Below are 27,398 nucleotides of genomic sequence, written 5' to 3'. Positions count from 1 at the left end.
ATACACTGAAAACCAACAACCACTAATCCAGGCCCTTTAATCCAAGAAATACAAAGCAAATGACCAAAGGTCAGTATATCACATACTGGTTGTATAATCAAATATCAATAAATAAGAATAATCCAGTGTTACTATTTACTAACATTCTCAATTACAGATAAAGAATTCCATTTCTAGAGAAAAAGGGAGGTTTATAACAACCCTTTGTTCCTGCTGCAGGTTGTTACTGAGGACTAACCTTGCCAGAAATAGAATATACCTTTCTGACATGATAAAGCACTTCAAAGAAAGATTACAGTAAATTTGCCCAAACCTGCAAAAGTCCTATCAGCCATTAAGAAAGTTACAACCTTAGTCAAAGTAGTACAGAAACCAAAATTCCTCAACCTAACTCTCACTGACTAGATGTCACTAAAAGACCAAGTATGTAGAAAGAACAGGAAAAAGTTGAGAGGACTATTTAGGAAAAGAAACACTGAAAACTGCACTTCATGCAAAGTGCATTTACTCATCAAAGCTTCAAGTCCAGTGATGCAGGAAAAGGTGGTGCAATCTCGGCTAAAATTATTCTTGCTCTCTCCAGAACAAAATCAGTGAAACCAATAGGTCATGTTAAATAAGTGAAACACGAAATTTCTGTCTTACCTCATGTGTAAGGCCAAGCCATCCTGTAGGCTGGAGATCCCCAAATCAGAGAGTGTATCTGAGCCAACAGACGCCGGTGACAGAGAGCCCTCCTTCTCCTCCAGTAGATCCAGCTTCACCAGGTTGCTAATTTCATCCTCTGAGTTATCTTCAGACACAGAACCAATTATGAATCGGGAGTGCTGGTTCAGCTCCAGAGGTTTGGCCAAAGGGGATGGTTCATCCATTTTTCCTTCAAAATGAGCTCTCAGAGCTATGAAGAAAATGAGTGAGAAAAGCAGGTTATGGATAATAATCTGTATCAGGACAACCACAGATTATACCTAATATACTACAGATGGCACTTGGAAGCAACGTATAGTTTGAGAACTAGCTTCTTTGGCTATTCTATTTCAGGGCCTCTGTTTTCTATAAGGGAAGAAAATCCAGATCAGGAAAACCATGCATAAAAAATTAAAATTAGCTCCCTCTTCCTCAAAGAAATCTCTCTCAAAAAACTATAAGCCATTCCCAATCTCTTTACCAATTTGGTAATGTCCAAGAGATAATTATGATCAATGGGAAAACCTCTGCAGTAGGTGAAAGCTGCTCATGATATTGTGACTTCAGTTGTCAGTACCGGGGAGAATGCAGGAAAAGATTCAGGGAGGGAGAGTGGTGGTCGTTTCAAACTAGGTATTTAGAGTAAACGATACAACTATCACCTCGTTCCAACAGTACACCGTGAGAGGCTGTGAATTTTACCTAAGTGTATTTTTGTATAAATATATACACATAAAATATATTGACATTGATATATATAGGGCACATATACATATATATATATGTATATATGTATATGGTCCACTTTAAAGTAAACTCCTTTTTTAATTAGAAAAAAAATCTTTACTTGTCCTTATGAGTTTTTTCTTCAATTACATCTGTTAAAAATCCACCCAAAAATGTCTGCTCTTGGCTCTAATGTGCTGACATCGATAGGGAGAAAATGAATGTACTATCAAATTCAAAATCTATAATTAAAATAAGGGTCATCTCAATTAAGTATTAGTTTTCTAGGTATAGGGCCTTATTAGTCAGAATTAAATATTTTCAACTACTAGCAAACTAATTAACAAAGACCAGGACAGTTCAAAGCCCGCAAGAACAATAAACACCAAAGCTAAAAGAAACAATATTTATTCTGTCATTCAAAAAATCCTATTAAGAAACCCTTCAGGGGCACCTGGGTGGCTCAGTCAGTTGAGCATTTGCCTTCAGCCTAGGTCATGATCCCAGAGTCCTGGGATCAGGCCCGGTGTCAGGCTCCCTGCTCAGCGGGGAGCCTGCTTCTCACTCTGCCTGCGGCTCCCCGCTTGTGCTCTCTCTTTCTAATGAATACATAAAATCTTAAGAGAAAAAAAAACCCTTCAGAACTACACATCAACTTAGTACTGAACCTCTTGCAGCCTAACGATTTTAATTTAGAAAGCAATATTCCCAATACAGATTTCAAAGTGCTCTAAAAGATGGTATATCAATAGATAATAAAGTTATTTATTTAATAAATCATACTATAGACTACTTTGAAGTTACAAGAGTAGGTAGAAAGCAGTGTTCTTTGACATTAGATAACAAAACATCAAGATTTAAAAATGTTTGGGAATCACCATTAAAAAACATGTTAAAATGACACATGCACCATTATTCTTGTGTAGCTTATTCATTAACGAAGACAAAACAGTATCAGTAAATGATACAGCAGCAGTTCTCAAAAAGTGTAGTTTCCAGACCAGCAGCAGTAGCAGCAGCATCACCAGGGAACCTCTTAAAAGTAGATTCTTGGGCCCTACCATAGAGCAACGAACAGTATCACAATCTACAGGTTGAGGTCCAGTAATCTATATTTTAACAAGTCCTAAAAATTTGAGAACCACTCTGCTAGAAGAATAAAACAGTAATAACAAATTGCCAGGAATGCTTAAAAAAAAAATTACTTCTAGATATTTCCCAAGAGTGAGTTAGAGATTACTTCAGTTAACTTTTATTTTAAAAACTAGAGTCAAATATAAAAATGGCATGCAACAGGAAAAACTTGACGTGTAAATTTACTATACATTCCTCCCTAGATTATTAGGTTTCTTTAAAATAATTTTTAAATGTCGCCAAATTTTATTAAGATAGTCACTTCCAGAAATCTAAAAGAAAACCAATCATTTAAAAAGAGAAAAAGGGAAGGAAGGAAAAAGGGAGAGAAGGACAAAGTGAGGGAAGGAGAGAAGGAAAATTCTAACAGATTGACCACTCTGAAGAACACCAAAAGGTACAGCAAATAAAAGGATACTTCTTTCACATTTTAGAGCAGTAAATAATCAAGTTTAAAAAAAAAAAATAAGACAAGACCCCCCCACACACCCCACCACAGAATTCCAAATTCCATCTCAACTAACACAGAAAATAATGGCTGCCTTCTTCACAGGAGAAATAGATAAGGTATTCAAGGGCATGTTCTAGTTTATAGTCTCACTGAGGACTACACAAAAAAATAAAATTCATGAGAAAAGAGCAATTCTCTGATTCCATGGGAGAAGAAGAAGAAGTGATTAACTAATAAATGAGAGGCTCCATAAGGTCAACTTCAAATTTTTCTTTCCTAGCCAAGAAGAACATGAAGGCAGCCTCCCGTGAAATGTTGTAAAGACTGGAAGCAGCTCAGTTGTCAGCAGCTAAAGAGCCTATCTACCAACCAGCAATTCCACTGAATGGTATTCCTGGGCACAAGCCTGCAAAGCACCAAAAAAGAGAGGTCATGTATGGAAAATCACTGAGTAGCTGTCCAGACATTCTGGAAGCTACTCCACAGCCCGTCCCACTTCCACTGATTCTAGTCCTGAATTAAAGAGAAAGAAGGGTGGAATACTACCACTGTCAGACCATTCACTTCAGGTTATCCACCCCCTAAATCTGTTCCCTATGATCTTTTGTAGAAGGCAACTTTTAACATAAATGCCTACGGTTCAATATTTAGCACATGAACATAAAATTTTTATCACACTGTAAACATGAAAGAATATTATTTGTAACTGACCTCTTATAATTCTTACTGTCTGAGCAGATATCCACCTCCAAAAAGAACTAGAGAGAAAGAAAGAGATTTGAAGTGTTTTTTTAAAGAAATCCAAATTTTAGCAATTCCTGTTTTGCTCAGCATAATATAAAACTGATAGTACTCAAAGTATCATTTTTCTGATCAAATCTATTATTTAATTTGAAGCATAAAGTTCAGTTGTTTATTATTTGTTCAAATCTATAAATCAGAAGCATTACACAAAGACTTTGCTTTTTCATGAGAGTATTAAACAATAATCCAAGCTTACCATTTCACCAGGTGCCTTTTCCAATTGCATACTTCAATGAACATATTCCAACCCTATGATATCCAACATTCCATCAAAAAAGAGGCAGTGGGGAGAAGAGAACCACTAGATCCCTTGGAACTCAGACTCTGGTTATATTTCCAAATGGTTATACCCACATACAAGGTTGGAAGCCAGGAAGGGGATGGATCTTGGATTAAATTAAACTAAAAACTAAATCCAAATCCCTTTAGATCCTTAAAACTGTAAGGGATCAAGAAGTCTCTAGCTACTTCCCACATCCTAGGTTTCCTTCCATGCCCAACAATTTATATGTATCCAGGGTAAAAATTCTCAACTTTGATTACGTGTAATAATCACCTGTGGAGCTACTTATTTATTTATTTATTTATTTTTTTTTAATTTGAGTATAGTTGACACACGATGTTATATTAGTTTCAGGCCTGTGGAGCTTTTGGGGGGGGGAGGTCAGGCAGTTTAATTTCTGAGGGCAACTAGAAGACTCCACGCTCAGGAGCATGGGCAACATAACGACTGAGCCCATGCCTTCGTTTCTCCTTGGGATTGCTGGGGGCAAACTTCTCCTGCAGTTTCTTCCACAGTCCTTTACTCATTTCCTTTTTTTTTTTTTTTTTAAGATTTTATTTATTTATTTGACAGAGAAAGAGACAGCCAGCGAGAGAGGAAGCACAAGCAGGGGGGAGTGGGAGAGGAAGAAGCAGACTTCCCGCTGAGTGGGGAGCCTGATGTGGGGTTTGATCCCAGGGACCTGGGATCGGGCCCTGAGCCGAAGGCAGACGCTTAACGACTGAGCCACCCAGGCGCCCCCCTTTATTCATTTCCTTAAACTCTTCCAAGATGTCTGTGGACAGCATCGGCCTGTACTCTTCTGCAGACAGGCCAGTGAAGCTCATATCTCTGGGGCAAGGGTCCTTGTGTTTGTAATAGCTTGAATGAAGTCATGCTAAGCTCTCATACACCTGATGACAGGCCTCAGGCTCTACAGTCTTGAGTATTCTCTCCCTCTGGAAAGGCCTGTGCTATTCCTCGCCCGTTTGGTCTCCTCCACTGGAATTCCTCAGAGTTTTAGGAAATGCTGGCAGGGGCTGACCTCCATTTTGGGCCACACCACGGTGCTTTTTAAAAACATGTATGTCTAAACTCTACCCCAGATCTACCGAATCAGAATCACTGCTGGAGGCCCAGAAATCTGAATATTAAGTTTCATGGCTGACTGACACTGATACATATCCAGGCTTGAGAACCACTGGTAGAGGGTGGAGAAGAAATCCAGACCTTCTAAGAGAAGACCTCGAATGACAAGTGACAGGACTGGGAACAGTGCAGGTATGTTAACGGGGGAAGCTGGATTTACCCAATTATGTAGTTTAAGCTAGTATTATTCCCTACAGTTATGGTAGGGAAGGGGGGGGGTGAGAAGAGGAAGGAAAAAGGAAGTAGTTTTGATCAGATGCAACCAAAGGTACAGTGGAGCTGGAGTCAAAACCTAGGACTCAAGATCAAATTCTGACTTTGCCAAATATTGGCAGTGCAAACTTGAACGAATCACTTAACATCTCTGATTCTCATCATCGGTAAAAATAAAAAGGTCATATGTCACCTCAGGGGACTGCTGTGAAGACGGAGAGTATATGAAAGTATTCTGTAAACTATGTACTAGACCAAACTATGGGTTACCACCAAGCAGAATACTAAGAAATAAAGTTAGAAGGTTACAACCAACATTTTAAAAATGAAGGGACACCTGGCTCACTGTCGGTAGAGCGTGCCACTCTTGATGTTGGGGTTGAAAGTTCAAGTCTGGTGTTGAGCACAGTTCACTTAAAAAAAAAAAAATTCATTAAAAATGAAATAGAACAGGATGCCTGGGTGGCTCAGTCGGTTACGTGTCTGCCTTCAGCTCACTATCCTGCTTCTCCCTCTACCCCTCCCCACTGCTGATGATCCCTCTCTCTCTCACAAATAAATAAATAAAAACCTTTTTTAAAAAATGAAATAGAACAGAAGATGTTAAGAGTACACCATAATTTATAAGGATGAATATTGTTCTGTGAATTTTTTTTATCAGTTATATGTATGTCAAAAAAAAGTCTTAGAGCCACAATGAATCCTTGCTCTCCTGCCTCCTCCACTTTATGCTCTCACCAGAGAGCAAACACAGTGACTTAATACCTAAACCAATGGTTCTTAAACTTTCTTAGGTCAAGACACTATTAGAAATCTGATAAAAGCTATGGACTCTTTCTTGACAAAAATTCACCCTCACACGAAATTCTGCTTGCATACAAGTTTAGGACCCCCAAAGCCTTGCCATGAATCAGATTAAGATCCTTTTCTCTAGAAAGAAGACAAAGAATGGAGGTGATCTCCGGGGAAGGCTCATATAGCTACTGTCTTACCACCTCCAAAAGAAGGCCTTTCCCCAGACAGAGTGGTAGCACAGTCAGCTTATCTAAATAAAAATTTTCTTCATTAGATCAAACTGTCGAATTCTCTTTTATTTAAAAAAAAAAAGTGTTTAAAATGTTCTTGAACTTTTAGTTAGAAACTCTTCAAAATATTTGCAGAAGGGGGCGCCTGGGTGGCACAGCGGTTGGGCGTCTGCCTTCGGCTCAGGGCGTGATCCCGGCGTTATAGGATCGAGCCCCACGTCAGGCTCCTCTACTATGAGCCTGCTTCTTCCTCTCCCACTCCCCCTGCTTGTGTTCCCTCTCTCGCTGGCTGTCTCTATCTCTGTCGAATAAATAAATAAAATCTTAAAAAAAAATAAAAATAAAAAAATAAAATATTTGCAGAAGGCCCCCAAACTATACCTATGTGCATGAAAATGGGATAAAGCTAATTACAGCTAACTATTTAAGAGACAGCCTGCATTTCACTCAGGGATATTTCTCTAAATAAAACAGAATAGATTTCACCAAACTTATTTGTTTCCCTTGAACTCAAGTGACACTGTTTTCCAAGTGATTCTAATAAAGAGGCATCAATTAGTTTTCATAGTCACTGATAAAAGTATCCAAGCTGGGGACACCTGGATGGCTCAGTCAGTTAAGCATCTGTCTTTGGCTCAGGTCATGATCCCAGGGTTCTGGGATCAAATCTGACATCGGGCTCCTTGCTCAGTGGGGAGCCTGTTTCTCCCTCTGCTTGTGCTCTCTCTTTGACAAATAAATAAATCTTAAAAAAAAAAAAAAAAAAAATATCCAAGCTGACACAACATGTCCTTGCCATTTAAGTCATAGTAACTTCATTTAAATTTCTTCAAAAAGAATCACTTAATTTGCCTTTTTCATTTTACTTCATTTAAATTTCTTCAAAAAGAATCACTTAATTTGCCTTCATCATTTTACTGATGAACTTTTAAATGGATTTTAGTATTAATTCAGTAACCATGAGAGAGTTTTTTAAAGCTACATTTTGTTTTCCTGCAAGTTTTAAATTTTAAAGACTTTATTTAGTTTTAGAGAAAGAGAATGAGTGAGTGTGCACGAGCATACAGGTGTGCAAACTGGGGGAGAGGCTGAGGGGGGAAAGAGAGAGGGAAAGAATTTCAAGCAGACTCCAAGCTCAGCACAGAGCCCAACTCAGGGCTCAATCCCATGACCCTGAGATCATGACCTAAGTCAAAGCCAAGAGTTGGACAACTAACCAACTGAACCACCCAGGTGCCCCAAGTTTTAAATTTTAAAACAATAAGCACTTGTGTCCCAAATAGTGAGATGGATGATGTATACTAAAGGGTAAAAAAATTTGGTCCCTGGCTAAGATGCTATAGATACCTAAAGAAACAGACAAGTATAGTAGTATAAGAATCGCTAGGTGTAGAAACACGATAAAGAAAGATACTTTATCCAAACTTGGAGGTGGTAATGGTGAGGACAGGGATCAAGGAAGATTTCCCAGAGTGGGAAGACATTAAAGATGAAGAACTGGGGGGCGCCTGGGTGGCACAGCGGTTAAGCGTCTGCCTTAGGCTCAGGGCGTGATCCCGGCGTTATGGGATCGAGCCCCACATCAGGCTCCTCCGCTATGAGCCTGCTTCTTCCTCTCCCACTCCCCCTGCTTGTGTTCCCTCTCTCGCTGGCTGTCTCTATCTCTGTCGAATAAATAAATAAAATCTTTAAAAAAAAAAAAAAGATGAAGAATTGAGATATAAACAAGGGACACAGAGGAAGGAGCACTCCATGTAGAAGGAGCCACTGGATAAACATCCAGAGTGTAGAATACAATGACTTATGAGAAATACCAGAACTGAATAGCTTCAAGAGTTTGAGGTAATTTCCTTCAAGAGCCAGCTGGAGACTTTTTGGTTTTTTTGGTAAAACAAGAGTATGTTTCCTTAGGGTAAAGTAGAGAAAATAACACTGTGTAATTGTCTATTCTGTTCTTCATTTTTCAGCCCAGGGACATAGAATATTTTTCAAGGATGAAGCTGGTGAAAGCTTCTGCATCTTTCAAGAAATCTTTAAAGAAGCCTCACCAAACTTTTGGATAAAGATGGTAGGTTCAATACATATCCATTTTGCTCCTGCCGAAAATCCTACTAAAAAAAACAAAAGTAAAGGGGCGCCTGAGTGGTTCAGTCAGTTAAGCATCTGTCTTTGTCTCAGGTCATGATCCCAGGTTCCTGGGATTAGCCCCACGTCGCTGGGCTCCCTGCTCAGCAGGGAGTCTGCCTCTCCTCCCTCTACCTCTCCTTCCACTGGTGCGTGCTCGTGCTCACTCTCACTCTCTCTCTCTCTCTCATGCTCACTCTCCCTCTCTCTCTCAAGTAAATAAATAAAATCTTTAAAAAAATTAAAGGAATTTTTTTTAAAGTATAATTCACAAAAGACCCCCATCTTCTCCCCAAGCCACACACACACACACACACACCCGGTAAAGAAAGTCAGGGGAGACAACAGCAAGATAATTTTCTTGGAAAGCAGATGGAAACATGATAAATGACTACACAAACCTGGAAAACTAAATCATAAGCCATCTGTGGTAGACTCATAATCAATACAATCAAAGAATCCTGAAAATGTTCAGAAAATGGAAGTGAATGATGGCACTAAAATAAAGAGGATCTAGTTGAAATTTTGTTTCAGAGGCTTCAGATCCTTTGATTTTTTTTAAAAAAGATTTTATTTATTTATTTGACAGACAGAGAGAGAGAGACATCCAGCGAGGGAACACAAACAGGGGGAGTGGGAGAGGAAGAAGCAGGCTCTCAGCGAGGAGCCCGATATGGGGCTTGATCCCAGGACTCTGGGATCAGGCCCTGGGTGGAAGGCAAACAATGACTGAGCCACCCAGGCACTCCCAGATCCTTTGATTTTCTTCCCAACTAGTAAAGCCAGGTGTCCGCTGCTCTACCATCCTGATAAGAAATTGGAGATTTATTCTCTAGAGAGGGTTAAACATAAGGTTTCCAGACTGGGGGATACCAGCAACAGTAAAGGGGCGAGCACCATGTTGAAAATGGAGGAATTAAGTATGCACATTGAGTAAGAGCTCCCAGCCTTCTTTCCCAATTTTCACCAACCAGGAGGGAAATGAGAAGATCATGCTTTGCAGAATCTAACTAGACCAAGGGGGAAAAAAAACCTCAAAAAATAACTCTGGAGTTAGCTAATTAAGATGTACCACCAGATCACCCTACAAAGAAGTTAATAGTCAACCAGCCTCATTCACATTTTCATAATCTTGAATTAGCTTTTCAATCACCCTCTGTTAAAATTAAGCAGACAATTAAAGATTACTATATGTCTGAGGAAAACCTCCAACAGGAAGAATCAAAAATAACTACCTGTAGGAAAAAAAAATGCAACTAGAAGAAAGGGATTATGTGGAAATAGAAAATGTTAAAAATTGGTGCGGGGAGGGCGGTGACATGATTTTGTATGTAGAAATGTTTTTTGCAGAAATAGAAAAGCCTGTCTTAAAATTCATATGGAATTCCAAGGGACCCCCAAACAGCCAAAAAAATCTTGAAAAAGAACAAAACTGGAAGACTCATGCTTCCTGATTTTAAAACTTACTACTGGGACACGTGGGTGGCTTAGTCGGTTAAGCACCTGCCTTCAGCTCAGGTGATGATCTCAGGGTCCTGGGATCGAGCCCCATGGCCGACTCCCTGCTCAGCGGGGAGTCTGCTTCTCCCTCTCCCTCAGCCCCTCTCTCCGCACTCTCTCTCTCTTTCAAATAAATAAATAAAATCCTAAAAAAAAAACACAAAACTTACCACAAAGCTTAATAATAAAAGTATCAACATAAAGAAATATATACAGACCAGGGAAACAGAACAGAAAGCCCCAAAAGAATGAGATCTTGCCATTTGCAACAACAGGATAGACTTAGGGAGTATAACAAAAAGTGAAATTAAGTTAGAGAAAGACAAGTACCATATGATTCCACTCATATGTGGAATTTAAGAAACAAAACAAATGAATTTTAAAAAGAGACAAAGAGGGGCACCTAGGAAGCTCAACTGGTTGAGCATTTGACTGTTGGTTTTGGCTCAGGTCATGATCTTATGTGTCCTGAGATCAAGTCCACATAGGGCTCCAGGCTCAGGGCAGGGTCCTCTTGAAGATTCTTCCCCTCTGACCCTCCCTCCACTGGTGCTTGCTCACCCACAAGCTCTCTTTAAAAATTAATGAATCAATCTTGAGAAACAAATAGTAAAACAGACTCAAATACAAAGAAGAAGCTGGTGGTTGTCAGAGGAGAGATGGGTGGGAGGATGGGTGAAGTAGGTGAAGGGGATTAAGAGAACACTTATGATGAGCACTGAGTAGTGTTTAGAATTGTTGAATTATATTATACACCTGAAACTAATATAAAATTGTATGTTAATTATACTCCAATTAAAAAAAGAGAGAAAGCCCAGAAATAAACCCTCCCGTATATGGTCAAATGATATTTGACAAGGGTTCTAAGACCATTTAATGAAGGACAGACTTTTCAACAAATGGTCCTAGGAAAACTGGATCACCACATACAAACAAATGAAATTGGACCCTTCCCTAACACCATATTAAAGAATTAACTCAAAATACATCAAGGCTATAAATGTAAAACCTAAACCAATAAAACTCTTACAAGAAAAGGACAAAAGCTTCATAACATTGGATTTGGAAAAGATCTCTTGGCTATGACACCAAGAATTAGCTTAACAAAAGAAAAAACAGACAAATTGGACTTCTTGAAAATTAAAAAAAAAATTGCACATCAAAAGACACTATCAACAGAGTGAAAAGGCAAACCAAAGAATGGGAAAAAATATTTGCAAATCATGTATCTGATAAGAGATTAATATCCATAATATATAAAGAACTCCTAAAACTCAAACCCAATTCAAAAATGGGCAAAGGACTTAAAACGAAATTTCTTCAAAAAAGATATATGAGTGATCAATAAGCACGTCAATATGCTCAACGTCACTTATCATTAGGGAGACGCAAATCAAAACTACAATAAGATACCAACCCATACCCATCAGGATGGCTACCATCAAAAAAACAGAAAAAAGTGTTGGCGTGGATGTGGAGAAACTGGAACCCGTGGGCACCATCAGTGGGAATGTAAACTTGTACAGCCACTAAGGAAAACAGTATGGTGGTCGTTCCTCAAAAAATTAAAAACAGAATTACCATAAAGCCCAGCAATTCCACTTTTTGATATATACCCAAAAAAACTGAATACAGGCTCTCAAAGATATATTTGTATAAACATATTCATGTTTATAGCAGCATTATTCACAATAGCTTAACATGGAAAAAGCCAAATGTGCACTGATGAATGAATGGATAAGCAAAATGTGATATACATATACAATGAAATGTTATTCAGCCTGAAAATGGAAGGAAATTCTGCAATATGCTACAATGTGGATGGACCTTAAGGACATTATGCTAAGTGAAATACATCAGTCACAAAAAGACAAATGCTGTATAATTCTACTTACATGAGGTACTTAGTCAAAATCATATAGACAGGAAGTAGAATGGTAGTTGGCAGGGGTTGGGGGAAGAGGAGAATGGGGAACTATTGTTTAATGGGTATAGAGAGGTTCAGTTTCACAAGATGAAAAACGTTTTGGGGGCGCCTGGGTGGCACAGCGGTTAAGCGTCTGCCTTCGGCTCAGGGCGTGATCCCGGTGTTATGGGATCGAGCCACATCAGGCTCTTCTGCTATGAGCCTGCTTCTTCCTCTCCCATTCCCCCTGCTCGTGTTCCCTCTCTCGCTGGCTGTCTCTATCTCTGTCAAATAAATAAATAAAATTCTTAAAAAAAAAAAAAGTGTCAAGTTTTATTTAATTTTTCTGGCCGTGCACCAGTTACATCTAGGGGATGGCNAAGGTTATAAACGTATTTAATAATGAACTGTACATCTTTAAATGGTAAAGATGGTAAATTTCTTTTTAAAAGATTTTATTTATTTATTTATTTGATGGAGAGAGAAACAGCCAGCGAGAGAGGGAATACAAGCAGGGGGAGTGGGAGAAGAAGAAGCAGGCTCCCAGAAGGGGAGCCTGATGCGGGGCTTGATCCCAGAACGCCGGGATCATGCCCTGAGCCGAAGGCAGACGCTTAACGACTAAGACACCCAGGCGCCCCAAGATGGTAAATTTTATATGTATCTTACCACAACAAGAAAAATTGAAGAAAGAAACACCTCACAGGTTACATATTAATTGCAAGGGGGAATAGGTACTTTTACGATAGAGAAATATGGTGATCACTTTAAGTGTTTAAGTATCACCACTACTAGGACAAACTGACATGAGTTGCCTCCTGATGTGATGCAGCTAAAAAAAAAGTCAAATGCTCATGTTCCATAGTAGGACATCAATAGGAAATGCCTAAAAAATGAACAATCAAGAGGTAGCAAGACAATGTTACGTACAGATGAAAGGGTATAGTAATATATCACCTAAAATAAATGAAAGTGGGAAGGGGTGAGGGAATGCTGTTTCAGTGTAACAAACTTTGTAAAACGATATGACTTTTTAAACAATGTACATGTATAACTTGGATGAAATAAAAATGTAGGGGCGCCTGGGTGGCACAGCGGTTGAGCATCTGCCTTCGGCTCAGGGCGTGATCCCGGCGTTGTGGGATCGGGCCCCACATCAGGCTCTTCCGCTATGAGCCTGCTTCTTCCTCTCCCACTCCCCCTGCTTGTGTTCCCTCTCTCACTGGCTGTCTCTATTTCTGCCGAATAAATAAATAAAATCTTTAAAAAAAAAAAAAGAAAGAAAGAAAAATGTAAAAAGTTCTTCTTATATTGTTAAGCAAAGAAACAAAAGGTGAACAATGGTGCGTGAAGTATGCATAATTTATATTAAAAAAATGGCAGAGGGGGATGGAATAGATGAGCATGTTAATTATCTCTGATAATTACTAAGAAATTAACAACTTTAAATTTAAATCGATATGTCTGAGAATGATTGAGAAATTATAATAAGAAATTAAGAGGCACCTGGGTGGCTCAGCCGTTAAGCGTCTGCCTTCAGCTCAGGTCACGATCCCAGGGTCCTAGGATCTAGCCCGCATCGGGCTCGGCTCCCTGCTCACGGGGGAGCCTGCTTTTCCCTCTCCTCCTCACTTGTGCTCTCTCTTTTGCGATCTCTGTATCTCTCTAATAAATAAATAAAATCTTTTACAAAAATTAAAAAGTATTTTTTAAAAAAAGAAATTAAGAACACTGCTTGCCTCTGGTGACGGGAACTGGGTGGCTGCAAGACAAGGTTGGAGGGAAACTGTCTTTTTGTATGTTTAAAATTTTGAACTACATGAATATATTACTCATGTGTTAGCAACTGAGGATTTTCAAATAAGTTTAAACTTTACCAAATTCCATGCCACTCTGATACCTTATCTCATATTTGCCTGAGCATTTAAGGAGAGAACAAGTATGTCATTCACTTACTTATTAGTATGTGTTACTGTGTAATTGACTATGAGCTACCTCCTCAATGAAGCTGGGAAAGTTATTATCTCTTCTAATTGTTTTAGATCCACCACCCCCAATACCACACAATGCTGTGTAAACACCAGGCCTTTGCAGGCTGAGTGTTCCCTAGGAATTCAAAGGAACATTGGAGTTACAAAACTAGGAGACAGGAGCCACATGCTTATTTCAAATATTATCCCCTAGAAACATTTGGAGGCCTCCAGGTAAAAAGCCATTTTGTGAATTCAAAAAGCTCTGGGATTATGAATTGATTCGTCCTCATAATCTTTTCTCTTTTTTAAGATTTTATTTATTTGACAGAAAGAGAGAGAGAGAGAGAGCACAAGCAGGGGGAGCGACCGGCAGAGAGCTAGGGAAGGAGCTCCCTGCTTGGCAGGGCTTGATTCCAGGACCCTAAGATCATGACCTCAGCAGAAGGCAGACACTTACTTAATCCACTGAGCCACCCAAGTGCCTCTTAGTCCTCATAATCCTATTTCATAGAACAGCATTCAGAAAAAGTGGGAGCCACGATTGAGGTATGTCAGCAGCCTTCCAGAGTCTCAAAGATAAGAACAATTTCTTCCTTGAAGAAATACTGCTTGATTTTTTTTGACCCCCCCAAGTCCCCTGGATGTATTGAGGCACTGTAGGTTACATTACCTGGCAGAGATGGAGAAATTTACAGGTTAAAACAGGCATTTCTAATCCTCTTGGAATTACAGCATCTTTTTTTTTTTAAGATTTTATTTATTTATTTGAGAAAGAAAGAGCGCACAAGCAGAGGGGGGAGCAGCAGAGGGAGAGCTAAACAGGGAGCCTGACAAGGGCTCAATCCCAAAACCCTGAGATGATGACCTGAGCCAAAGGCAGACACTTAACCGACTGAGCCACCCATGTGCCCTGGAATTACAGTATCTTATGTGGTTTTAGGGAGATAGTTTTTTGTTTTGTTTTTAAGATTTTATTTATTTGACAGAGAGAGACAGCGAGAGAGGGAACACAAGCAAGGGTAGTATGAGAGGGAGAAGGCTACCTGCCTAGCAGGGAGCCCGATGCAGGGCTGATCCCAGGACCCTGGGATCTCGACCCAGCCGAAGGCAGACGCTTAAAAGCTGAGCCACCCAGGTGCCCCTAGGGAGACAGTTTTAAGTTGAAAATAATGAAGAACTCTAAAAAATTAGTTGCCCTGTGATGCATTAGGTCAGATGATGAACTGCCTATAGTTGGAAGTCTTCAACAGGAGTATTAGATAAAATATTCTCATAATGAGTAGAAAACTGGACTAGAAAATTCCTAAGGTAGGGGCACCTGCGTGGCTTAGTCAGTTAAGCGTCCAACTCTTGATCTCAGCTCAGGTCTTGATCTCAAAGTTGTGAGTTCAAGCCCCGAGTTGGGCTCTGTGCTCAGTGGGGAGTCTGCTTGGGATTCTCTCTCTCCCTTTGCCCCTCCCCCCCCAGGTGGGCACACTTTTTCTCTTCTCTCTAAAATAAATAAAATCATTAAAAAAAGAAAGGAAGGAAGACCGACCGAGGTCTAATTCCAACAATTTTTATTTTACTTCTTTCTTCAACCAAGACTATTAAGATTTTAGCTATCAAAAAAAATTTTTTTAAAGAAAGAAAAACACTAGCCCCAGACCTGTTAAACCAGTCTATGTGACAGGTAAAAAAGTTCTCCTAGTCATTGACTAAAAAGGATATAGAATGTTACATAGTGATCTACACCTGAACCAGTTCACAGCATTTAAGGGAGGTAAGTATCAGATGAGAGAGTTCTGAGGCTGGCTTTCACAATGCCAGTTCTTTGACATAACCTAATCATTATCTGATCTGTAAGTTCATTAAACCAAATGCCACCATTTCCCTACCTTTCCTCCCATTTTAAAACAATTAAATCTTATGCTTGATGTATTTCTATTCTGCACTGGTGATTCAAAACAAAACTTGTGGGGCGCCTGGCTGGCTCAGTCGGTGAAACATGTGACTCTTGGTCTTGGTTGTGGGTTCAAGCCCCACGTTGGGTGTAGAGATTACTTAAAAAAATCAATCTTTAAAAACAAAACAAAAATAAAACTTCTGTAACACAAATAAACACAGGCAGATTTGTAAATTAATACTATGCCTTTGACAACTTTCATACCACCACTTTACAATGTTTAATTATTCTTGGATTCACAACAGTCCTCCTGTAATTAGAAAAAAGGAAACTGAGGCAAGAGAAGTGGGAAGAGACTTGCTACTTTGTAGCAAGTAGGCACCCACCTGGACACTGCAGCTGCTGTCCTACTCTACTGGACCACAATACTTTCCTTTGCCTGTCAAGGGGTCCCTGGGTGGCTCAGCTGGTTAAGCATCTGCCTTCTGCTCAGGTCATGATCCCAGGGTCCTGGGATCCAGCCCCATATAGGCTCCCTTCTCAGCAGGAAGCCTGCTTCTCTGTCTCCCGCTCCCCTTGCTTGTGCTCTCTCTCTGTGTCAAATAAATAAAATCTTTAAAAAAAAAAAGTGCCTGTCAAATAGCACAGAACTCCTCATCACAGGTATCCAAGGCATCCCCAACAAGAAGCAAATCAGAGAATTCCTACTCCCTGAGGAAAAAGAAACTAGGTAACCCAAGCATGTTTCTCAATCTGCACTTTGGGTTGGAAAAAAAAAAAAAGAATGAAAAGAGAGATTCAAGGGGACCAACTTCTGAGACTGAAGACCAAATTATTAGTTTATTCCACTAGACATTGGGAAATTACAGAAACACTGCTTAAGCAGAGATAAAATCAGGAAGTCCTCCGGTCTTTTGATTTCCATCCTAAACTTAGACCCCCAAACAAAAAATTTCTGAAATTAAAGTATTTCCCCTACCTGAGTAGTTATATTCTTATATACTTCTATAAAACCCACAAGGCCTACAGAAGTTCTTGATATTTACAGCTGATTCCAAGTGTCCACAAGTGTTCACTTTCCCGTCTTCATATCCAAAATAATGTTGGCACTGACCCAGGGAGGACCTTCACGCACATTTCCCTCTGAAATCATTAGCTTCACATACACTTTCGAACGTTCTATCTCCAATAGCTTCCCTTGATCAGTATAGCAAACGGGAAGGAGAGTAACAACGGGCATGTACATTTACTACGTCCCTCACAGAAAACATAATAAAATCCCAGGAGCAAGAACTGGCAAGGGACAACTCGCCTGGCCCTGGCCCCCACCACGATACAAAGAGAAGCCAGGGGCTCTGCACTCCACACCTCACTCTGCGAGAGAAAGACGACTTTCAATGCAACTGGACCTAATTCTCAACATCTCTCTCCCACGTGGGTCTTCTCCCTCTCCCGAGCGCCGGGTCGGACTGGAGAGAGGTCTGGAAGGAATCAGCCCACGCCAGGCTGGGGAGGGCGATGGTGGCGAGCTCCCGGCAGACACCCCCGTTCCTCCTTAGAGGCCCTAGGCTGTATGACTCCCAGTTCCGGGGGCTGAACTCCCACCTCCCACCCAAGACCCCAGTCCCCTCCGCGTCTCCCCAGAGGGGGAATTCAAGGGCCCAGGGCTACGGAGAGGGCTGGGCTGCCCCGCACAGATCCGGACGGGATGGAGCCCGGGCCGCGTGCGGGCGGAAGATGGGAGGCGACTCCCCCTCCAGTGCCGCCGCCCCTCCCAGGGCCCCGGCTTCTCCAGGTCCCGGATCACAGGCTCTGGGGCAGCCCTCACCTCACCTCAGGGCGAAGGCGTCCGGGGTCCGGCGGTGCCGGGGAGCCCCTGCGCAGAGGCGGTGCTGAGCGGGAGGAGACGCCGGCAGCTCCGGCGATGGCTGACAGGCGCGCAGCAACAGGCCAGCCCGGCACACGGGGAAGGGGCGGGGCCTCACGGGAGGCGGCCCCGCCCCCGCCCCCGCCTCCCACCTCAGCTTGCGAGCCGCATGAGGTGACTACGTCCGGGGTTACTCCGGGACGTTCACCTCCGACCCCGCTCCCGGCTGCGGTGCGATGTGGCCGGCCTCGAGGAGAGGCGCGGGCCCCGAGGGCCTGGCGACAGCCAATGAGAGGGCGGCGTGGGGCGGGGCGACGTGAGGCGATGCCGATGGTCCGAGCGCCGCTCTGCCATTCGGGGCCCAGCGGCGAGGGGGCGGGCGGGTTCCGGGCGATCGCGGCGCCCCCGGCTTAGCCTTCCCCGCCCCCTTTGCCCGGGGCGGGGGCAGGGGCGGGGCCGGCCGGCCTTCTCCTCCTGGCCGTTGCGGAGAGCGGAGGGCGGGGGGAAGCGGTGAGAGAAATGGCCCCACGTGCACCTCCCAGTAGGCAGAGAGGCGCTCGGGCCACAGAAAGCGAGGGGCCAGCAGGCCTGCAGCACGGTAAGGGAGTCCAGAACCAGAGGCCTGAGCGGGATAGGCAGTGTTCTGGCCTGGAACGACCTTATGGTTTTCAATACTAACCCCTGAGGAGGTGGGCATTGCATCCATGAATTGCCCAGGATCACACAGTCTGGTTTCCAAGTTGGTACAGGCTAACTAACCCCTATTCTGGAACAACACAACCAGCCCCTTGGCTTGCTCAGCAGCCCCAAAGCAGTCCACCCCAAAGGGTTCTGAGTGGAGGATCCTGGAGCATTGAGGGAAAGCCTCAGTGAAGGAAGCTCAGTAAGAAGGGCAGAATGCCAATGGACAACAGCCCTTTCTGCCTGCCCTGAGCAGAGAAAAATAGAGGGCAGTAAATTCCCGATTTTTCAGATTGGAGCATGCCTCCCAAACACCATTGTGGTTACACAAGTCACTGAACGGAAGCCAACCAATTTCTCTGGCTTTGCCAGTTACTTCATTGCAAGACGTTCATGATGGCTGTTGAAAAGTAATAGTAACAGGAAAGAGTCCCAGTTTATGATACAATTATTGGGTGGAAAAGAAAGAACATTGAAGAAAATTGCACTTCAGAAAAACGGGGTGAGTTTAACCCCTTACAAGAATTTAATGAAGCACCCAGAGTACTTTCCTGATCTTTACACAGGCTTGTGCTAAAGGTCTGGAGAGGTATGGTGAATGATGATCTGGTGGGAAAAAGTTCTATGCCAGAGGGCAAAAGGTGACTAGGGTAGAAATACATATCCGAGGTCAGAAGTTCTTGGGGCAGAAGCAGAGGCAGAAAGATGGGATGACTGATCAACAAGAATAATATTCACCTAAGACTCCTCAAAATACCTTGGTGGTGACTAAGTGTTTACCAGCCTACTTTAGTAGGGACTGGAAACAGAAATTTGGAAAGATTTGCACTTTACAGAGCAGTGAACCATATTTCACAATACCTGTGGCTGTCATTGGATGCATCTGTCAATGAACAGAGATAGTAAAGTTAGAACTTAAAGATAATTGGGCATATTGCTGGAGGAGAGGTGGATGGGGGATGGGCTAAATGGGCCATGGGTATTAAGGAGGGCACCTGTGATGAGCACTGGGTGCTATATGTAAGTGATGAATCACTAGATTCTACTGAAACCAATTATTACACGATATGTTAACTAACTGGAATTTAAAAGCTTGATACAAAAAAATTTTTTTAAAATGTTTGGGGGTGCCTGGGTGGCTAAGTCAGTTAAGCATCTGCCTTTGGCTCAGGTCATGATCCCAGGGTCCTGGGATCAAGCCCTGTGTAGGGCTCCCTGCTCAGCGGGGAGTCTGCTTCTCCCTCTCCCTTTGCTGTGCACTCTCTCTCGTTCTCTCTCCATCAAATAAATAAAATCCTAAAAAATAATTTTTTAAATAAAAAAAAATTTTAAAGATAATTGAACATAACTTTCTGGTTTAACAAGATGTTTGGCCTGACTAACTGGGGGGGGGGGGGAAGGCCCCAGGAAGAGGGAAGCTTTGCCTCTCCCTAATAGTGCTCTCTCAAGCTGGAATGAAGGAAAGGACTTTGGAAAGATTTTAATTTAATCCTGAGGCTGCCTCTTTTGCTTTTCATATACCTTTCCTATTTCTTATCAAATAATAGGAACTTTGCCCCCAAGAGTGTTTCTTAGTGGTGTTGCTGTTTATCAGCCTTAGGAGCACTGCACAACCAGGGGGTTACTCTCAGAAACTGTTCTTATGTGAAACTTCAGTAAGCCCTTATTCTGCTTTCATCCTCACTGAATATTTGAAATAATTGAGCCCTGAGAAAAACCAGACAAGGAAAGGCCTGCTGAAAGAACTACAGTGGAAGGAAATGAAGGATGAGTTAGAACATCCCAAGACCACTTATACGAGGTCTAGTTATTATCAAACGTTAAGATGAATGGGCAGAGAACTTTGTCTTTAAAACACTACATCTACAATTTCAGCAGTTCCTCAGTGCTGTGTTGTTTGGTACATGCCACAACCTGCCAATCTCTAGTATAGACTCTTCAGAGCTGTTCCCTGAGTTCTGGTCACACAAGCCAATACATCTGTAAGAAGTGGAGAAGGAGGAAAGCCAAAGGGTGGAGAGAACTTACTATACAAGATTAACAGGTGCAAGATAAGAGAGTGAATGGAGTGGCACACTTCTAGAAGCTGAAACTAGACGGCTATAATGGGCTGAATTGTGTTCCAAAATTCATATGTTCAAGTCCTTACCCCCATCACCTCAAAATGTGAGTGTATTTGGGGACAGGATCTTTAAAGAGGAAATTAAAATTTAAAACGGGGTCATGAAGGTGGGCCCTAATTCCAAATGACCCGTGTCCTTATAAGAAGAGGAGATTAGGACACAAGGAGAGAGGGAAGACCATCTGTGAATCACAATTGATGAAGCACTTACCAGGATTGTGGCTCTTATGCTGGAGAAGATGGCCATCTACAAGCCAAAGAGAGAAGCCTCAGAAGAGACCAACCCTGCAGACACCTTGATCTCGGACTTACAGCCTCCAGAACTGTGAAGAAATAAATTTCTGTTGTTTAAGCCACCCAGTTTGTGGTACTTTATTATGGCAGCCCTAGAAAACTAGTACAAGTTCCCAAGTACCAAATGGCTTCCAGGTCTTGCAGGAAGGTTATATGAAGGTATCAGGGATTTATCCTGAGCATTCCAGCTACTTTCCATCCTTACAGATGGTCTCTCACCCTACTGTGGGGAAAGTAAGAAGACTCCCGAGCAGTCTCTGTCTTTGAGGTGATTACAATATAGTTAGGAAGACAAAACTAAACACCAAAACAGTATCTATGTCTTGCTCCTTAGATGATAGCCATGTGGATTTTACAAAAGTCATAGATGGGAGAGGATAAATTCTCAAAAATGAGTAAGCCTTGAAATATATAAACATTATGTGTGTCAATGCCCAAGCCATTTTGGCACTTCATCGTCCATTCTATTTTAGTGTAGGGCAGTGTTTCTTAATGTTCCAATGACCACCTGAAACAGAATCACTAGGTGCTTGTTAAAAATTCCGATTCCCAGCCCCACTGCAGACTTTTTAAAGTAGGAATTATCCACCCTGAAGTTTGACAACAATAGTTTAGGGGTTATCATTATTGTTCCCTCTTTGCTGCTATTGTCTCTGTTAAACAGCAATGTCTCCTACACTTGCACTTCTAAGACAGGAAAGTCTCAGGTCAGGCCAGAGTTAAACCAAGGGAGGAAAGAAAGTGCCTCAATAGGAAACAGAACTGTGAAGAGCCCCCTGTCCCGGTGGTTGGCCATGGTTCCAAATTCCTTAGGTAGCAAGGTCAGTGATTAACCTTTACAACAGAGGATAGAGGAAACACTGGGATGCTATTTCCCACGGGCCTCCGGTATATAACATCTACCCTGACCTGGCTTCTAGTTCTTGCCATGCCTATTCTTACCTTTGCTGATGCTAGCCAACTCATTCTTCCTCCCTCCTATTTTCTGAATCCTCTAGTCCTTGGAAGTCCCATTTTTTCTGAGATCTCTTTTACTTCTCCAGCTTTCACTGACCTATCTCTCCTCTGAATTCTTGTACCAATCTGGTCACCACCACATGGTTCAGCATTTATTAGGCTATCATTTTTTGTGTGTATGGTGGTTTTAGCTCTCCAATTGAATTTTAATAATCTTAAAGAAAGAGCATTTCTTACAGTTTGGTACTCCCCTCTGTAGCTCTTAGAGTAGGCTTAGGTATAGATATTAGTAAGTGCTCCACTGACTGAAGTAAAGATTAGCTCTGTACCTGAGAGGCCACTCTGCTCCTGATGTCTGCTTGTCCGTCTTCATGTCACCTCTGGGAGGCAAAGACGCCAGTAGGATATTTGGCTACTTTATAGATGGACAGACTTCATCAAGAAAGTCAGTGCCTTGACCAGAATTGTGGCTCCAATTGTGAGATAAGGGAAAAAGACATGAAGGCCTTATCTGAACACCACACTTCTTTGCTCTGGTCAGCCATTCGGGCTTGTCCAGAGTTAAGTGCCTGAGGGAACTTCACACCATAAGGTCAGAAAATGTCCTCAGGGAAGCCACTTTATAAGTCTGGTCCAGATGATGAAAGGTAGGATTACACAATGAAGGACATAGTTCATAGTGGAGACTCACCATGATCTTTTCACATGGACACTTGGTTTTCACATGCGTACTTAGGTTTTCACAATTTCAGTTCTCCCTCCCTTCTTGTTATTTAATCCCAAACATCTAGCCCTTATCCATAGTTGGCGGTTACCTAATCTTAGCTGCTTCTTCTACAACACCTTCAAGATCTTTTTTTTTTTTTAATCTTTTTAAGTCCTACATACCTCACAACTAAACAGCTAAGGAAAGTTTAAAGGGCCCTTTTATCTAAAGGCAGGAAAATGAACAAGATGACTCATTTAGGTCTTGCCCAGTGCTGGGATTTTGACGTTTTATATTGATCAACTTTACTTTTCTCATCTCTGACCTCACTCTCCTGCAAACCAATGAAAATGTTCCCAGTGAGTTTACTTTCTACTCCTGTCCTCACCTTCTCTTCAGACTTCTCCAGTGTCTCCATTACTCCTTACATATCAGACTCAGCTTTTTCCTGCTATATGTTTAGGCCGCCACCTATCTACCCCAAATAACCTCACTCTCCATTGTATTATTCTGTATGCAACACAATAAATAATAAAATACAACATGAGTAACTCTTATCAAACCTCTCCTTTCAAGGAAAATTGAGCCATCACTCAACTTCCTTTCATCCTTTTCTTCAGTCTTAAAGTTTTCCTGTATCATAACTTGGACCGGAAAATTTCACAATATTCCTGTCTTTATTTATTCTCACCTCTAGTCAATACATCAGACCAGAAGGTAGAAGGTCAAGTTCCCAACACAAGCCTTGTTCATCAGTGGGCCTGCTGTCTTGCTGATGTGCTGAATTTTCTTAATGAAAAGGAAGAAAGGATAAGGGAAACCAAAAGTGAATGAAAATAAAATGTAGTTTAAATCAATGAATGGGGGGCACCTGGGGAGCTCAGTCGGTTGAGTGGCCAACTCTTCATCTCCGCTCAGGTCATGATCTCAAGGGTCCTGGAATGGAGCCCCGCATCAGGCTCTGCACTCGGCGGGGAGTCAGCATGGGATTCTCTCTCCCTCTCCCTCTGCCCCTCCCTGCTCTCATAAATAAATAAATAAATCTTTTTTTAAAAATCTTTTTAAAAAAATAAATCAATCAGTGAATGAGATGGCCATAATAAATTGAACAGCATAGTATTAGGAGTTAATACAGGTAATGAGAAATGAGAAGAGCTGATTCTGAGAACTGGCAATCTAAGCCAAAATTCCTCAAGAGCAGCAGGGACTTGTTCTATATTGTAAAGAGCTTGAGCTCTTTAATCAGATAGACCAGGCTTTAAATCTTGACTCTGTCAATAATTAGCTCTGTGACCTTGAGCAAATGACCCCTTTGCTGAGCCTCAGTTTCCTTGTTTATAAAACTGAGGTGTAATAGCTACCTTGGAAGGTTGTGTTTTGGATGAAATGTTATAACCAAAATGTGAAGTCTCTAACACAGAGCTTGGAACATAACAAGCACACTGAAAATATCACTTCCCCTTTCCCTTCTGTGCTCCCTTCCATCCCCTACAAGTGCTCAGTACAAGAACAAAATATCCTATGGATGGTCACTTCATTCAGGAATGATTATGTTATTAAATTCACCACCCCCCTCACCCAAGGCCAATATTACCAGCGTAACAGACCATGTGATCAGAGACCTAGAGATCATTTGAATCCTTTACCCTCGTTTGGATGGAGCAAGTAAACAGGAGACCTGTGGCCTGAGCTTCTGAAAACCAACGGAAGGGTTAGTGCTCTGAGCCCTGTTCAGTCCCATGACTGTACCACACTGAAAAGGCTCTTTGGCCTCTTTGGCAAGGACATGGGACAACAGGAACTTTCATATATTGCAGATAGAAGTGTAAATGGGGACAACCTCTTAGAAAAGAGTTTGGCATCAATTAGTAAAGCTGAACATACCCTGTCTACCTTATAACCCAGCTTCCATTTCTGAATTTATACTCTAGAGAAGCTTTCATATGTGCCCAGGAACATTTATCATTATGGTCCCAAACTGGAAACAACTCCATGGAGTGTTATAAAACAATGAGAATGGACAAACTGATGCTACATGAAATATGGATGAATTTTACAAATACAATGTTGAGCAAAAAAATCCAGACAAAAAGTACGCTTCCTGTCATATAAAGTTCAAAAATAGGCAAAACTCATCTGCGGGAGTACAAGTCTGGATTACGGTTATTCCTGGCGACTGGGAGAGGTCACAAAGAGAGGTATATCCATTTTGTACATAATAAACAGTTTACTTTAAAAAACATAAAGAATGATTCCATTTGGGGAGCCTGGGTGGCTCAGTCGGTTAAGCGTCTGTCTTCAGCTCAGGTCATGATCCCAGAGTCCCAGGATCGAGTCCCAGATGGGGCTCCCTGCTCAGTGTGGAGCCTGCTTCTCCTTCTCCCTCTGCCCCTCCCCCCTGCTTGTGCTTTCTTTGTCAAATAAATAAATAAAATCTTAAAATAAAAAGAATGATTCCATTTATTTAAGTTCAAAAGCAGGCAATAATAAAAGAGTCTATTTTTAGTGACATAAATACAGATAGTTCACTATTTTTAAAAAGCATGGGTAAATAATGATTGGGAGGAGGGAAAGAAGTGTGATCAGAAGATAAACAGCTTCTAGGACAGTGACGATGTTTAATTTCTTCATTAGGGTGATGGCTACATAGTGTTCCCATTATTATTACTGTTATTATTACAACTATACTTATGTTCTATATAGTCTACTATATGTATGATACATTCCACAATAAAAGTATTTAAAATAAATGAAACCTACCAACCCAAAAGCATGCACATTTAAAAGAAAGGAGAGCAGAGCATGGCATTAAGATAATAATTTTAGAGCTGTAAGAGGCTTTCAAAATCATCTTGTCTAACCATCTCAAGAAACCAAAATAGAGGCAAGAGAGAAGTTAAGTGACTTACTCAAAGGGATTCAGTCAATTACAGAGCCTAACCTAGAACCTAGGTAAACCTCCCGGCATCTTGTCCAGTGCTCCTCCCACAGACCCACCCTGATTGATCCATCCAGTCCTAGTTTCCAATTGTCTTCCAGAGTCACATCTCTCACCTGCACACATCAGAAAACTCATCTATGGTAGAGCTTTCTTTTTTCCTACTGAATTACAAAGCTTTGCTGTGGAGAAAGGAGATCGGGAGAGATAATCCTCTCCTCTACAAATACTCTCAACACTTTGAAAACCAGTCAAAATATCTAGCAGTACAGAAAGAGACCCAGATATTTTGCCTTGTTAATGCAGCTCTCTTGCTTCTCTGTATCCCACAGTACAGCTACACCAACATGCAGGCTGACTTTTGTGCCTTTGAGACGCAAAGAAAAAAGGAAGAGTCTGAAAACTGATAAAACTCTCCCACTTTATCTTTGTCCAAGCACGAGGTTTCCTTTGGGAAGAGTAAGCTCTTCTGCCACCTTGTGACATAGAATGACAATACCGAGCCCTAGATCCTTTCCTACTCCTGCTCCAGGGGGCAGCACTGTAACGTGGCATCTAGGAAGGAACTCATCTACAGAATATTTCAAATAGACAGATGGGGTTGGGGTGGGGAGTATCTGATATAATAAGGGAGCAGAGAACCATGTAATCATGTTAAGGAAAGAGTAAGCAAAAATCATGAAACTTGGGAAGGGCAATGGAGCCCCTTATTCTGCCCTAACCACCTGCCCTGCGAAGAGAATCAGGCAATTGCAGCAGGGAAAAAGGGAATAAGGTAGTGTTGCTCTGGGCCAATAAAGATCGGAGGCACTTATGTTCCCTCCACTCAGTGGCCTCGCTTCTCTGTTTCTTTCCACAGCAAAACATCTCGAAAAAGGTTATGTACACTTTTTCACCTCCAATACCCTCTCAGCCCTCTCCTGCTTCCGCCACTCTGCTGGAACTGCTGGCACAAAATTGTCAAACCCACTGCTACTGTCTTTATTCTACACAACCTCTCCACACTTGACCACCTGATTCCTTCCTTGCAAGACTGTTCTTTATTGGCTTTTATGCCATCCACTCTCCTGGTTTTCTTAGCTCAGCTGTCACCTCCTCAGAGAAGTCTGTCCTGACCACTGTAAATGTAACCTCTGCCAGTAGCCCTTCACCTCATCACCTGTTTGCTGCTTCACCACAACTATCACAACCTCTAATTACCTTGTATTTGCATCCATGTGTTATCATTAGCCCTCCGCACTGTTTTCTTTCCAACTATATTTATTGTCTGCTTCCCATCATTTCATGTGAACACAGATTTGGTCTGGCTCACTGCTAGAAAAGCAGCTGGCACACAGTAGGCCTACAATACTTGTTGAATAAAACAATGAAAGGCACTGTGGCTGAATGCTCAGCCCTTCTTCAACATTTCAGGTAGCATGCTGTCCTTTGGTGACACCTCTTTCCATTCTGTTTCCCCATCAAGATTTCTCTTGAATTCGGGGAATCTGGGTGGCTCAGTCAGTTAAGCATCTGCCTTTGGCTCGGGTCGTGTTTGCCGGGTGCTGGCATCAAGCCCTGAGTTGGGCTCCTGCTTGCCGGGGGGGGCCTGCTTCTCCCTCTGCTGCTCCCCTCGTTTGTGCTCTCTGTCAAATAAATAAATAAAATCTTTAAAAACAAACACAAGATTTCCCTTGAACTCAATTTAGCCAGATTTCAACCTGAATTAAAATGCCAGGAAACAGGGTACTATTTCAGTTATGATTTGACTTGGATCTCATGAACTCCCTCATGGGAAATCCCTTGACTCAAGCTCCCTTCACATCATTATCAGAGTGTCAGGCTCCAAGACCTTCTCACGCACAGCCAGACCGATGCTGGCTCCAATGAAGAAAATTTACAGCGAGTAGAAAGACTGCAGAGGCTCATGACTTCGGCGGAGGATAACATAGATCTTCATTCCTGCTGCAGGACCCGCCTGGCTATGCCATCACAAAGCCTACAGAGTATTGCAC

At 41.9% G+C, this 27,398-nt stretch overlaps 1 protein-coding gene across 7 annotated transcripts in view; it reads right to left on the bottom strand.

Moving 5' to 3' along the window:
- Positions 1 to 27,398, bottom strand: part of ACACA (acetyl-CoA carboxylase alpha) — a 277,490-nt gene that overhangs the window by 217,983 nt on the left and 32,109 nt on the right. For 4 of the 7 annotated variants that reach the window (XM_019805579.2, XM_019805581.2, XM_019805580.2 and 1 more), the window contains exons 2-3: positions 3,710 to 3,756; positions 646 to 898 (exon numbers count right to left, since the gene is read on the bottom strand). In XM_019805579.2, coding sequence (XP_019661138.1) covers positions 646 to 898; positions 3,710 to 3,756 — 300 coding nt within the window. Of the gene's footprint in view, positions 1 to 645; positions 899 to 3,709; positions 3,757 to 17,672; positions 17,856 to 27,398 lie in introns of those variants that run through there. The other 3 variants (XM_019805583.2, XM_019805582.2, XM_034640345.1) reach the window with 3 other exon arrangements.

Source organism: Ailuropoda melanoleuca, chromosome 13, assembly GCF_002007445.2.
Source record: "Ailuropoda melanoleuca isolate Jingjing chromosome 13, ASM200744v2, whole genome shotgun sequence".
In the NCBI taxonomy this organism is placed as follows: domain Eukaryota; kingdom Metazoa; phylum Chordata; class Mammalia; order Carnivora; family Ursidae; genus Ailuropoda; species Ailuropoda melanoleuca.
Note: the sequence above shows the minus strand (reverse complement) of the source record. Positions and strands in the feature narration are given on the sequence as shown.